At 39.3% G+C, this 16,151-nt stretch overlaps 1 protein-coding gene across 1 annotated transcript in view; it reads right to left on the bottom strand.

The window, feature by feature from the left end:
* LOC127856584 (ATP-dependent RNA helicase DHX8-like) overlaps window positions 1-16,151 on the bottom strand; it is a 57,653-nt gene that overhangs the window by 24,799 nt on the left and 16,703 nt on the right. Inside the window, 3 exon segments of the mRNA XM_052392880.1 lie at window positions 10,947-11,057; window positions 14,206-14,304; window positions 16,017-16,110. Coding sequence (XP_052248840.1) covers window positions 10,947-11,057; window positions 14,206-14,304; window positions 16,017-16,110 — 304 coding nt within the window.

The raw sequence follows: 16,151 nt of genomic DNA, 5'->3' as shown, positions 1-16,151 counted from the left end.
GCCTCGTGATTTTCACTGTTGTTGTATTTGTATTTTAATCTCATCTTTAGCACTATGTAAAACATTATTATGTATATTACATTACTGCTGAGTAATAATGACCACAGTTACATATTAACAGTTATTTTACGATAAAACTTAACTTGTCCATGAGACGCCGGTTCATTGTCAGCCATTTGTCGCAGTGCTTTATGGTCTGATGAGTCATCTCTTTTAAAATAGCTTTCTTCACGATGTCTTATTTTAGACACAGGGTCCAGTAAAAAAAAAAAAAAAAAATAAAAAATTGTTTATGTTCCTTTTTCTTACATAAACAATTTTTTTTTTTTATTTTTTTTTTTTTTACTGGACCCTGTGATTTTAGATCAACGGTAATGTTTACATGTTCTAGTATTTGACCCTTTTGTATTCGTCGTTTAAAGAGACATATCGACTCTGATTATTTTCAATTCTTGAAGCCATTTTCTCAAGTGCTAGACGTTGCTTAGTGAGCGTTCTAATTCCGACCAGTTGGTCGCCCCGATTTGGCCATTTTTGGGGCGCCCATGGCCAACTGGCCCGCTCAATGACCAGTTATGGCCTTAAATGACCTTGTTTGGCCACATTTGCCCTTACGCTAGTATAAAAGGACGACCAATTTTTGGTCATCAGCTCAGTTCCATCACGAAAACTTAGAGGCAGGTCCTTTTATAAAATTAACAGCAAAAGCTTATATTCACTTATATTTATTTGAAAGAGCTCATTTAACATCATACTTAAAGTACTTACCTGTGGCATTTCATTACGACATTTGGAAGCATTTATTGTCATTTGATGTACTTAAAATTGTTGCCATTATCAATTGTGAAAGACTCAAACATTAAACAAGTAAACTTGTAACACTTCAAATAACAAACTGTAGGAAATCTTATGCTCAGGTGAAAATACACCAACTGCCTTTATAAGACTATAATATATACATTTACTAATGTAATGATTTTTGAGTTGCATACAGCAATGATTATTTTGTTCAACGTGCGACAATAAAAGTTAATAACTTTTCGAATAGTGTTGTTTGCATTCCTCATATGTTTAAAAGCGCAGCATGGACGGCTGAAAAGTCAGTGTATTACTTGTACGTACACAAGCGTTCACAGGTGGAACGTAACAAATGGTGGCAGCGTCGGTGATAGAAGTTTTACCTTTTTCACAGTGATATGAACTTTACTCTCCGAAAATAGAAACTTACGGATAGAAATAACATTAAACTTGCAAACGTAAGAGCTATATGCAACACACGTTAACAGTAAAATAAAGCGCTGTATGCAACGCTGAACATTAAGAAGTTAAAATATAAGTAACCTACTCAAAAGTAACGTAAAATACAATATTAATAGCATAATTTTGATAAACGGTAAGGGTTACAAATTGTCACCTATAAAGACTATTTAACAAAAATAGATTTACACATAAGCTAGGCGTTTTAAGTACAAAATGAATGAACCGCAACAAGTAGACAGCGACGGCGAAATTTACTTCCGGTATCGACCAAGAAGTGCCGGATGTGAAGGGGAAAGATCGGAAATAACAGGTGATGGATCAAGACAATGCTTGGCTGCGGAAATGACGGAATCAAGCGGCATTGCGGAAGACGAGACGTCGGGTTCCAGCACAAGGGCGACCGAAGGGGCTGTCGTAACCAATTTAACGGGTGATGGATCGCTACAGAAGACTGTTGCAGATATGGCTGCTATTCTTAAAGATGTTGTTAGCGAGCTGAAGATTTTAAAGGGATCCGGTATTAGTGATGCAAGAAGTGCCGAAGGCAATTACAACCATAACAAAACGCCAGCGATACACATAGACACACCATCGCCAGAGTATGCAGTGTCAGATGTTTGTGCCAATGTCCCGCAACGCGTGCAACAGATGCAACCTATGTATCATCGCGACGGACGCTACACAGATGAAACAGGCTACGCCGAGTACCAACAGGTACCAAACAGGGAGCACGCCTGGGAGAGACACCGCAGCGCTCGCAACTTTCATCATCACAATGAACGGCTCTATGAAAACGAAACAAGAGCAACAGCCGCGCGTCGAAACAAACAAACGACCGTTAAAATAACGCCCTACAACGGTACCGAAGAATGGACCACGTGGATAACGCAATTTGAGACTATAGCGTACAGGTGCGGGTGGAGTGAAGATGAGAAACTCGATCAACTCCTACCTAGTCTTAAAGGTGTCGCTGGCTCAATTCGTGTTTTCACAATTATCATCGCATACCATCAACTGTTACGCTGACCTTATAGCGGAATTGAATAGCAGGTTCCGGGTGATCGAGACTCCGAGATCGTTCGCGGCTAAATTTAGCAGAAGAGCACAGCGTCATGGTGAGACAGTAGAGGAATTCGCAGCAGACTTGAAAATGCTGTATGATAGGGCACACCGTTGTAGAGATAGACAAACGAGGGAAGAAGATTTGGTTAGGCGTTTCCTTGACGGATTGTATGATGAAGAAATCAAGTTTGAAGTCGAATTCAACAAAGAACCACGTACAGTAGATGAAGCAGTCTACCACGTTGTTAATCTGATGCAGATCCGAAATGGGAGTAGGAATGATAGAAAAGGGCGATTCAACACACGCCGAGCATATGAAACGAAAACGGACGAGAAGCGATATACGGGAAACAACAATCGTCGCCGTTTTACTGATAATAACAGTGTCCCGAATACAGATCCTCGTAAGATCCCTGTGATAGCAACCAGTGATAACGAAAACAATAGGCAAAGTAGCCCGATTCAGAACGAGCTCATTCAAGGGTTACTGGCCAGAATTGAGAAGCTTGAAAAGGAAAGAGTAAGGAAAAATGCAGTGAACAAAAGTGAAGTTGAATGCTATAGCTGTCATGGCATTGGTCACTACGCGAGAGAGTGTCCAAAACGGGCCAATGAAAATCGTGAAAAGGATTCAAGCAGTACTCAGTTTAATTTAAACTACCAAGGACCGACCCTTGCGGCCAAAGGGAGGTCCCAATAAAGAAGGCAGGCCAGAAAACTGAAGAGATAGCAGATAGTACGGTGCCTGCTAAGCACGCAGAACATATCGCAAGAGGTAAAGTGAAGAGAAACTTGGCTGAAGGTGTCTACGTTAGAGGTTACGTGAACGACACGCCTGTTACTTTCACCGCCGATACGGGTGCCTCTCACACGGTAGTTTCCACAAGAGTTTTTGAAAATATTTGCGCAGCGAAAAGGCCTTCGCTAGTTAAGTCCTCGTGTTTGTTTGGGGCCGGTGGGTCGCCAATAAAGGAGGCAGGAAAAGCGAGCCTTACGTTAGAAGTAGGACCAATGAAGATTGAACAAGTGGTCATAGTTGCAGAGATCGAAGACGATGCTCTGTTAGGATATGACATTTTGAAAGGTTCAAAAGGTGGTCCGGCGGATATCCTTCTTAGCAGCAATAAAATAATTCTTGACGGAGTGGAGATTCCAATTTTTCAAGTAGGAAAGCACAACAAGACCAGGCGGGTGATGGTAGCTGACGACACAAAAGTACCTGGTTTAACTGAGATGATTATAGATGTTTTTGTGGAGCGATATGAGGAGGACGAAGATGACGAATGTGAGTTCGTAATAGACCCAGATGACAGGTTTTACGATCAGTACCCTTTGCAAATGGCATCAACATTGGTGGATTTAAATCGACATCCAACCTGCCAATTAAGAGTGTTGAATCCAAGTGACACAGTGGTGGAGTTAAAACAGGACGCAGTTATCGCACAAGCTGAGAGAGTTGAGAGAATACTTAGTGTAGTATCTCCGGCTGAAAATGCAGGCAAACAGCGTGACCGTTCAAATATTCGCCGAATACAGGTTGAACAACAATCAACGGATAGTAAGACAATAGAGTTTCAAGAAGCCAGTGAGTCTGAAGTGCCAGAACATTTGATACCACTTTACAAAAAGTCAATAGAAGGCAAGTCCACATGGGAAAAACGGGTTATAGCCGGTACCCTACTAAAGTTTAGTGATAACTTCTCAAAAACAGAATGGGACATTGGGCTTACAACGCTGGCTGAACACTCTATTAATACGGGCGACGCAGAGCCAATAAAACAGAGACCACGACGGGTGCCATTGGCGTATGCCGAACAAGAAAAGACGGCCATAGATGATTTGCTGCAGAAGGGCGTGATACAGAAGAGTACCTCGCCATGGGCATCACCCATTGTTCTCGTAAAGAAGAAGTCTGGTGCCATATGACCCTGCGTAGATTATCGGAAACTGAACGCTTTGGTTAAACCGGACGGGTTTCCGTTACCAAGGGTACAAGACTGCTTAGACACAGTTGCCGGATCAACTTTGTTTAGCAGCTTCGACCTCACTAGCGGATACTTTCAGATCCCACTGAAAGCCGAAGACCGACCGAAAAGTGCATTCTGTTGCAAGTATGGTCACTATGAAATGACCAGAATGCCATTTGGTTTAAACAATTCAGCGAGTACGTTTCAACGCACAATGGAATTGGCATTGCAAGGACTACAGTGGGAGACGTGCCTCATTTACATCGATGATATTGTGGTGTTCGGGGTTTCGTTCAGTCAGCACATGGAGAGAGTATCTCAAGTCCTTCAGCGGATACAAGAAGCCGGAATGAAGCTTAAGCCAGAAAAGTGCAACTTACTGCAAACGGAGGTAGTTTTCTTGGGACATGTAGTCTCCGGCCAAGGTGTTAAACCGGACCCATCTAATGTCCAGAAGATCATTGACTGGCCTAGACCGGAAAATGCAAAGCAGGCAAAACAATTTGTGGCCACTGGTTCCTATTACAGGCGATTCATTAAGAATTTCAGTGCCATAGCAAGACCCTTAACAAACCTTACAAAGAAGGGGATCACTTTTGCATGGACGGCAGATTGCGAAGAGGCGTTTCAATGCATTAAAGACAAGTTAATAGGACCAGATATAATGGGATACCCACTGAACGAGGGCGGCACATTTTATCTTGATACTGACGCTTCTGGCATAGGTATTGGAGCCGTACTTTCACAAATGCAAGAAGACCGTGAACAAGTGAATGCATATGGAAGCAGAGCCACAAACAAAGCAGAACGCAACTACTGCATAACTGAACAAGAACTACTGTCGGTAGTCTACTTTATCCAGTATTTTAGGCAATACCTATTGGGACGGCGATTTATAGTCAGAACGGATCACCAAGCATTGGTTTGGTTGTTTCAGATGAAGGAACCTTCGGGGAAGATAGCAAGGTGGTTGGAAATTCTTGCTCAATATGACTTTGCCATCGAATACAGATCCGGAAAGAAACAAAGCCATTGTGATGCGTTATCGAGATGCGCAACTCCTAAAGATTGTACATGCGCAGAGGTCGATATGAGCGAACCACTCAAATGTGGACCATGCAACAAATGCAAACGAAAGTCAGAGATGATGAGTTGGACCCCTAAAGTAAGCCTACAGTTCGCAAACAAAGTAAATGAAAACCAAACAGAAGCCAACAAAGAAATCACAAATCCAGTAGACATGCAAATTGAGCTAAGCGAAGCGACGCATTCAATAAGAACGGCTAAGGGAGACAAACAATCCAGTCAAAAGACCGATGAAAGTAACTGGGTATGGAGTGAGACTTCGGATACATTTGCTATTAAACAGAGTGCAGATGAAGATTTAGCTGTCATAATTAAGGCAAAGCGAGAGGATAAGAAACCGGGAAGAGATGTCATCGACACTTGTAGCTCAGAGTGTAGACATTATTGGCTCATGTGGGATGATATATATCTGAAAAATGATATTATGTACAAACGGTTCACGAAACAAAATGGAGCTGGTCAATTCGAACAAATTATCATGCCAAAGGAAAGTAGACGGGAAGTTATGAAGCATATGCATGACACCCTAATCTCTGGACACTTAGGAGTTAAAAAAAACAAAAGAGAAGATATTACAAAGATATTACTGGTACAACCTGAAACAAGACCTGCAACTGTATATTAAACAATGCGACATATGCGCAGCTGACAAAACTCTTAACAAAACCCCCAAAGCTCCAATGGGACACCTTCGAAGTGGCGGTCCATGGGACACCCTTGCACTGGATTATATGGGGCCATTTCCGAAAACTGAAAGAGGAAATAAGTATATCCTTGTAATAACCGATCAGTTCACCAAGTACGTTGAAGTATTAGCCGTACCAAACCAGAGAGCAGAAGATTGTGCATCACGACTCCTCAATGAGTTTATATCTAGATGGGGAGCGCCTTTAAAGATTCATTCAGACCAAGGAACCACTTTTTAGAGCAAGATTTTTCAAGAACTCTGCAAACTGCTAGAAGTAAGGAAAACACGAACAAGCCCAAGAAACCCACAGGGTAATGGCCAAACCGAGAGGTTTAACAGAACGCTGCTTAAAATGATCAAAGCGTACCTTACTCAAGAGCAGGAAGACTGGGATATGCATTTGGGTTGTTTAGCCGGTGCTTATAGATGTACGCAAAATGAATCAACTCAGTTTTCGCCGAACATGTTATGCTTAGGTCGTGAAGTAGGCTTACCAGCTGACCTGGTGTTCCCATACAACGACATCGCCGTGGAAGTTGTCCAGTACGCAGACTACGTAGAAGGCCTGAAAAATAAGATGCTGCATGCGCACGCCATCGCTAGAAAATATCTCAAAAGGAAGGCGGAACTCAGCAAGGAGATCTACGACACCAAAGTAGCCGAGTACAACTACAAAGAAGGCGATTTAGTGTGGTGTTTGCATGAAATAAGAAAAGTGGGCGTTACTCCAAAACTTGAAAAGCGGTTTGAAGGTCCTTATGTAATGATTAAAAGAACATCGCCGTTTAATTTTGAAATAGCGCTGAATAATAAGGGTTCAATAAAAGTGGTTCACCACAATAAACTTAAACCCTACGAAGGCGTTAATCCACCAGTTTGGGCGCGACAATTTTACAAGAAATTAAGAAGAAAATTTCGCAATGTTCGCTCAGTAACTGTATTAAACACAGACGTATAAAGCACTATACGTAATATTAAACATTTAAGAAACGTTGTAAAATGTGAACATTAAACATTTTAATTAACATGTAACATTAAGCGTATTGTTATTAAGAGAATCATTAAAATAGTTCGTTAACATAGTTCGTGTTATTCGGAGTTGTGAGTAAAGCGTTAATCTGGAAGATATTTCGCAATTATTTGCATAAATATGACATTTGAAGGCAACATTAGATATATTTTGAAAATGAAGCACGAAACCTAGTGATAGGAAAGTCATTTTACGCGATAAGTCACAGATTACGTGGTTAAGTGACACGGACTATTTCGCACAGTGGCAATGGCACCAATTTTGTGTTTTTTTTGTCAATCATTTAATAAACAATTTTTTTTTACAGAACATGTACGCATTGAAGACAGCCAGCTACAGGAAACTGTATAAATGTCGCTTCTGTCCAAAAGCTGACCGAAAACACCGTGCCATAGCACATGCACTCAAACACCATGTTCAGCTCGACAGAGTGCCGTTCTACTGCACATTGTGTAATTTCCGGTGCACGGCTACAGTAGACCTCCTGCACCATGTTAAGCAGTACAAGAGGCATGTAGAAGAGGTAGCCAGGAATGGTATCACTGATGAACAAACAGTACTGAGGCAGAGTACGAACCCGGTTGACCCGAACTCGCTAGTGGAAGTCATCGACATGGAAACGAGCGCGGACGATCAGGACGAAGAAGAATACACCACCACGCTTTCGTGTCAGCGTCCGATGGTCAACCATGGTCAATCCGATTCGTCTATGTCCAACGTCTACGTTCTTCCGCCAACGTCTTCATCCATAACGTTTACGCCAACCATCTACAACGAGGGCACCGCAAGAAACCCGACACCACACTTGATCAGTATCCCTGACCCATGTACGTCTCAAATTTCCATCCAGTCGATGCCAGCACTGTCTAGTATTCCAGTTGCAAACCTGACGTCGCCAGTTCCATTTACTGGTGTGTACAACAATGCACTGAAGAAAACTAATACGATACCGGTGTCTAGACAGGTTATTATGCCACAGCAGTTGAGCTCAGCAAAAGATGGTTTCAAATCTGCGCTCTCCAAGTTTAAGACATCTGGGGACGCAAGGGTTTTCCAGCCAATCCCTGTCCAAGCAACAACGTCCTCGGTGTCCGCCTTTCCATGTGTGCCTATCTCCATAAGCAATACCGCACCTATGACTTCTATCCCAACCAGCAACGCCGTTCAGTCTAAACAACAGCAGCTGACTCCAACTTCAAATGAGACAGAAAACTATCAAAATCTTTTTCAAATAGCCACTCCATTGCAAGATGAAAATATCCTTCCCGATCTCCTAGAGTATGATTTAAACGAACCACTGTTCAGCAACAATGAGGGAAATGTAAAGAATACCAACATCGAGCAGAAGAACAAAGACAACAACAACAACAACAACAAATGCGAACTCATAGATTTATCAAACGTGATTAAGCAATCAACACTCGAGGTCGTTAATGCCATAAACAAAGGAAATGAGGTTTTAAGTGAGGAAAATAGGGGGCGACAAATCCAACAACATAAGGAGACAAACAGACTCCTTCAGTCGATCTTTGAAGAACTGAGAAGTCTCAACAGACAAGTTGCGATGCAGAACCGGAACCACGCATGGACTCGACGGGCGCCGTCATCTCACAGAACCCCATCCCGTAGCCAGGATAAGAGGGTCAAAAGCGTAGTGAAAAAAATATAAACCTTTCAATCACCACGAATCGTTCATGTCATCGCTGAAAAAAATGTAACATTTTAATTAATATTAACTTATGTGAATTTAAACAATAACTAAATACCGGTGACAAAGTGCAAAGACTTGTTTTAAAAGTGTAAACTGTGGAAAAAAAAGGATTAGTGACAGACAGAATTGATATTTTAATCGGACATTCTGTGTACGTGTAATCTTACGTGAAATCAAAGGACTGAGAGAATTTTTGGTGTAACATTAACGTATGGACGATTTAACTGTCATTTGTGACAGGACAGTCTTATATTACGTTTGTATATATTTCATGATATTTATTACATAGAGTTGTGAAGTTTAATATAAACTCTTGTTTGTGTTCCCAAACTTGTTGTGTAAGTTAAAGCATGTTAAATATATATTATTGTTGTTAATAAGATTTTTACTAAGTAAGTCATTATAATTTAGTACAATGTGATTGGTTACAGGAGTAAACCAAACTCGTTGGAGGGGGGTATTGATATGCGCTGCATATCAGGACAATGACAATGAACTTAAAAACCAAACACTAACTTTTAACATGATCTTTTAACTGTTACCTTTTAATCTGTTGTTCATCTGTATTATTCCTTTTTATTCACCTGAGCATCTACACAGGGCATATGACAGCCAAAACATATTATATATGCATTACGGTCCGTATTATTCACGACCGTTTTACACATAAACAATATTCTGGTTGTACGCCTGTGGATTATTTCTATTTCGTTTCCGAATAACTTGTCCGAATTTGAGTGCTGTCACCTGCCTCGTGATTTTCACTGTTGTTGTATTTGTATTTTAATCTCATCTTTAGCACTATGTAAAACATTATTATGTATATTACATTACTGCTGAGTAATAATGACCACAGTTACATATTAACAGTTATTTTACGATAAAACTTAACTTGTCCATGAGACGCCGGTTCATTGTCAGCCATTTGTCGCAGTGCTTTATGGTCTGATGAGTCATCTCTTTTAAAATAGCTTTCTTCACGATGTCTTATTTTAGATCAACGGTAATGTTTACATGTTCTAGTATTTGACCCTTTTGTATTCGTCGTTTAAAGAGACATATCGACTCTGATTATTTTCAATTCTTGAAGCCATTTTCTCAAGTGCTAGACGTTGCTTAGTGAGCGTTCTAATTCCGACCAGTTGGTCGCCCCGATTTGGCCATTTTTGGGGCGCCCATGGCCAACTGGCCCGCTCAATGACCAGTTATGGCCTTAAATGACCTTGTTTGGCCACATTTGCCCTTACGCTAGTATAAAAGGACGACCAATTTTTGGTCATCAGCTCAGTTCCATCACGAAAACTTAGAGGCAGGTCCTTTTATAAAATTAACAGCAAAAGCTTATATTCACTTATATTTATTTGAAAGAGCTCATTTAACATCATACTTAAAGTACTTACCTGTGGCATTTCATTACGACATTTGGAAGCATTTATTGTCATTTGATGTACTTAAAATTGTTGCCATTATCAATTGTGAAAGACTCAAACATTAAACAAGTAAACTTGTAACACTTCAAATAACAAACTGTAGGAAATCTTATGCTCAGGTGAAAATACACCAACTGCCTTTATAAGACTATAATATATACATTTACTAATGTAATGATTTTTGAGTTGCATACAGCAATGATTATTTTGTTCAACGTGCGACAATAAAAGTTAATAACTTTTCGAATAGTGTTGTTTGCATTCCTCATATGTTTAAAAGCGCAGCATGGACGGCTGAAAAGTCAGTGTATTACTTGTACGTACACAAGCGTTCACAGGTGGAACGTAACAGTATCATCCCAGATTAGCACTTTGTCAAGTCTGCACAGGCTAATAAGTGACTACACTTTTCAACTAGTAAGATTTTCATTAAGAAAAGAGTTCCTTTAATTGAAAAATTCCATAAAAGTGGAAAGTGCTGTACCTGTTAAGCTAGTAAAGTGGTGTACCTGTTAAGCTAGTAAAGTGGTGTACCTGTTAAGCTAGTAAAGTGGTGTACCTGTTAAGCTAGTAAAGTGGTGTACCTGTTAAGCTAGTAAAGTGGTGTAACTGTTAAGCTAGTGCCAACTGCAAAGGCTAATAAGGGATACAACTTTCGGCACATGCCCGTTTTTTCACAAACTGAAGCATAATTGACAAGCATTTGTCTCACCTTCATGGACAGACTCATCTTGTTACCGGTGTATGAGAGGACCTTGACCTTGACACTCTGACCTTTCTGTACTACATCAGAGACAGCCGACACGCGTCCTTCACGACGTAACTGCAATGGGAAAGTGCAAGTGAATGTTAATGCTTTTCATTTTTGTCTAGTTTGGAGAAAACAGGGCTTAATGCATGTGTGTAAAGTGTCGTCCTTGACAATCAGCCCAGTTTTCCTTGAAAGTGGCTCATTTGCTTTCTTGTCAAGGTGAAACACACAATCTTCAACATGATGAAGTTTAAAACATAGAAATTTAAGTTTTAAACTTGTGCATCGGCTTTATTTGCCTATATGAGTTCGACAGTTACAACACCTTCAAGTTTAATTAGGCAATATATCTTACACAATATTGTTAGACACTGATGTTGATATAGAGTCCAACTCTACTTAGAAGCTAGCTGAGAACCATGGGAAAAACACCTTTCTATAACTACCATCAGCAATTATAGATTTATTTCACTCCAAAAGCCATTTTTCACCTGTGTATAGCGTTCACGAGTCAGTTGTTTTGAGGTGCAAAAAGGCAACACTAAAATTTATGATAACGCCATAGAATGTGTGGTAGACAAAAATCAAAAGATCTTGATTGCTGATAAGATCCAACAATAACAATTAGCTAGCGCTTGTTGTTGTAACCAGGCAATAGAAGGATTAGTGATTGTCAATAGTGGTTAAACAGACATCAAATAGCAACTTTTGTAACAAACTTTGGGCATTTATACATTAGGATTTGTCTAATATAAAACTACTCTTCAATTTCCAGGGAAGAAGCTAACACCACATATCTTCGATGTGATTAAGTTTGAAATATAGAAGTTTGAAGCTTTAAACTATTTAACCTGGTTATCAGCTTTACATAACCATATCAGTTACAGTAACTTGAAGTTAAATTAGACAATCTGTTGTGCGCAATATTGTTAGACACTTATGTTGAGGTCTGTAACTACTACAACTGAAAATTAACAGTTTGATTAATTAAATGGGCTGTGCTCTGTGGAAAATGGGGTTTAATGCATGTGCTTAACTTGTCGTCCGCACAGGCTTATCAGGGACGACACTTTCCGCGTTAATGATATTTTTTGTTTAAAGAAAGACTCTTCTTAGAAAAAATCCAGTTAAGGCGTAAAGTGTCCTCCCTGATTAACCTGTGCGGACTGCACAGGCTAATCTCGGACGACACTTAACGCACATGCATTTCATCCCCTTTTTACAGAGTGCGGCTCAAAAAGATATGCTATGAAATTCTAATTTGTATATACATACAGTTAAACTGTTGTAAATTCCTACGCTAAATACTATATATATTTAAGTGATATTATTTTACAGTTAAACTGCTGTTTCTAACAGGGTAATGAATCTCAAGTAAAAGTTCTCACTGGGAAATATTTAGCTTATGCTATAATTTTACAAATTTGTTAAAAAAATGTCACCATCTCTATCAACAACAAGCCTTTTGTAGCAGCTTAAATAGTTCAATTTTGAAAGCTTCAAATTTGGTAAGTAACTGGTATTATAATTGAAGCCATATATGTCAATATATATAATATAATATCACAAATTTTAACAGCTTATGTCTACTTTAAACAAATGGCTAATTTGGTGATAAATGTGATACTCAGGGACAGCTCTGCAAGTTATCCATTTCTCATACTAATAGTTCAAATTGTAAACTAAGAGGAGGAAACTGAAAGATGCCCCCCTGATAATGCATTAAGGCAATGGATGTATAGCATGAATATATAGACAATAACTCCCTTAAATATTCACCGACTAGAAAAACTGACAAAATGATTACGGCCCTTTGTTTGAAGAGCTGCCAAGTCATAAACTTTCAAAAGGAAAATAATGTCTGAATCAATGGGATGTATTGTACATCTACACATCACAATAATGTCTGAATCAATGGGATGTATTGTACATCTACACATCACAATAATGTCTGAATCAATAGGATGTATTGTACATCTACACATCACAATAATGTCTGAATCAATGGGATGTTTTGTACATCTACACATCACAATAATGTCTGAATCAATGGGATGTATTGTACATCTACACATCACAATAATGTCTGAATCAATGGGATGTATTGTACATCTACACATCACAATAATGTCTGAATCAATGTGATGCATTGTACATCTACACATCACAATAATGTCTGAATCAATGGGATGTATTGTACATCTACACATCACCAGGATAACTTAATCAATTGAGAAATACTTCACTTCATGTATTGACAACTTTGTATGCACACTGACCAAAAAATCAACTGACAGAATGACTTAAATATCACTTTTAAAAAAGGTGTCCAAAGTAAATGAGCCACACACTGGGAATACGGAGCTAAATGCATGTGCATTAAGTGTTCTCCCAGATTAGCCTGTGAAGTATGCACAGGTTTATCAGGGACAACTCTTTCTACTTTTATGGTATTTTGCCTTAAAGCAAATACTAATCTTAACAAAAATCTAGTTTAGGCGGAAAGTGGCCTCCCTGATTAGTCTATGTGGATTGCACAGAATATTGTGGGACGCCAATTTAAGGTCTGCATTAAGCCTGTTTTCCCAGGGTGAGGCTACAACCTGACAGTTATATCCTACCTGTGAAACATGCACAGTTATATCCTACCTGTGAAACATGCACAGTTATATCCTACCTGTGAAACATGCACAGTTATATCCTATCTGTGAAACATGCACAGTTATATCCTACCTGTGAAACATGCACAGTTATATCCTACCTGTGAAACATGCACCTGACAGTTATATCCTACCTGTGAAACATGCACAGTTATATCCTACCTGTGAAACATGCACAGTTATATCCTACCTGTGAAACATGCACCTGACAGTTATATCCTACCTGTGAAACATGCACCTGACAGTTATATCCTACCTGTGAAACATGCACCTGACAGTTATATCCTACCTGTGAAACATGCACCTGACATTTATATCCTACCTGTGAAACATGCACAGTTATATCCTACCTATGAAACATGCACAGTTATATCCTACCTGTGAAACATGCACCTGACAGTTATATCCTACCTGTGAAACATGCACCTGACAGTTATATCCTACCTGTGGAACATGACCTGACAGTTATATCCTACCTGTGAAACATGCACGAGTCCTGACAGTTAAATCCTACCTGCAAAACATGCACGAGTCCTTCAAACCTGACAGTTATATCCTACCTGTGAAACATGCACGAGTCCTTCACTCTTCTTTCTGACCCCCTCAACAGCCACAAAACAGCCAAACTGCATGATGCTGGTAACTCGCCCAGAGTATATCTGCAAAAAGCAAGGTTCTGCACATTAAACCAATCTCAGTACAACAACTATGACATCTTATATGCAGAAATTTATAAATTATTTAGTCTGATCCGTATTTGCCTGTCTTTTGTTTGATTTAAAAAGAAAGAAAATTTAAACAAGAGGGCCATGATGGCCCTGAATCGCTCACCTGACTAACCTTACTACATAAACTTAAATTCTATCAGACCCATATACAATCCCAAGCCAGATTTCATTAATTAATACATTCTGACAAAATTTCATTAAGACATGATGAAAATTGTGACCTCTTTCATCTACACAAGGTTTTACTAGAATTGGCCTGGTGACATAATTTTTGACCCCAGATGACCCATATACGATCCAAAATCAGATATTATTAAGATAAGCATTCTGACCAAATTTCATAAACATCTGATGCAAACGGTGACCTCTATTGTCTACACAAGGTATTTCTATTATTTGACCTAGTGACCTAGATTTTGACCCCAGATGACCTTAATACAATCCCAGCCCAGATGTCATCAAGATAAACATTCTGACCAAATTTCATGAAGATTGGATGAAAACTGTGACCTCTATTGTCTACACAAGGTTTTTCTATTATTTGATCTAGTGATCTAGATTTTGACCCCAGATGATCCAAATACAATCCCAACCCAGATTTCATCAAGATAAACATTCTGACCAAATTTCATAAAGATCTGATGAAAACGGTGACCGCTATTGTCTACACAAGGTTTTCTAGTATTTGACCTAGTGACCTAGTTTTTGACCCCAGATGACCCAAATACAATCCCAACCCAGATTTAATCAAGATAAACATTCTGACCAAATTTCATAAAGATTGGATGAAAACTGTGACCTCTATTGTCTACACAAGGTTTTTCTATTATTTGACCTAGTGACCTAGTTTTTGACCCTAGATGACCCAAATACAATCCCAACCCAGATTTTATCAAGATAAACATTCTGACCAAATTTCATAACGATTGGATGAAAACTGTGACCTCTGTGTTTATTATTACTTTTATTACTTGTTTCTTGTTAATCTATTTGGGGTAAACGCTACTTTATTGACTGATGTCAATCAAAAACATATTTCAAGGTTATTGTTTTCAAGACTTACTCGCCATAAGGATTCAATCGCTCACCATTTGTTTTTAACTTTTCATAAGTAACTCTTGATTACATTTAAAAAGTGTGATGATGATGCCCGACATTGTCTTTTATGTTCTGTATTAATTACCGATTTATATTACGTTGATGGTATTACAGTCGCCAGTTAACCATGCCCTTATGGGCATTCCCTTACCTGATCTTTTATCAGTTGATTATCTATTACCCCATGGGGCGTTTATGGCGGTTACGCGTAGAAGTAGATTGGCTGACCTGCCCCTGTGACCTTCAAGGAGAGCTGTGTTACGCGATTTCAACGAAACACGCAGTGGACTATTTTCATGATTCATAAATGTTATGTAAAATATACTCTTCTGTGCTTCGAACTTTTTCTCGGCGCAGATGCAGCAGTCATCAGGTTTATACTACCTAACAAACGTGGCTTGCAAAACAAGGTTAACATTAGTTGTTTGCAAGTGAACAACTGATAACCAGGTAAGTGTGAAGTACAGGTAATGTATTTACTTCGAACTTAAAAAGATACATTCACCACTCCTCATGATTCCATGTACAGCCGCCACTCCACCTACCTGCCCCACTTCCACCTCCACTGGCATCTCATGACCCCTGTTTTTCTCTGACTTTTTGTCCCTCCGATTGTCTTTATCTCTGTACTTCTCCTCCCTAGGAACACAACATTACATTAAGCCTTGATCTGAGACAAA

Source organism: Dreissena polymorpha, chromosome 13 (genome assembly GCF_020536995.1).
Source record: "Dreissena polymorpha isolate Duluth1 chromosome 13, UMN_Dpol_1.0, whole genome shotgun sequence".
In the NCBI taxonomy this organism is placed as follows: Eukaryota; Metazoa; Mollusca; class Bivalvia; order Myida; family Dreissenidae; genus Dreissena; species Dreissena polymorpha.
This window is presented reverse-complemented; position numbering and strand designations above follow the sequence as displayed.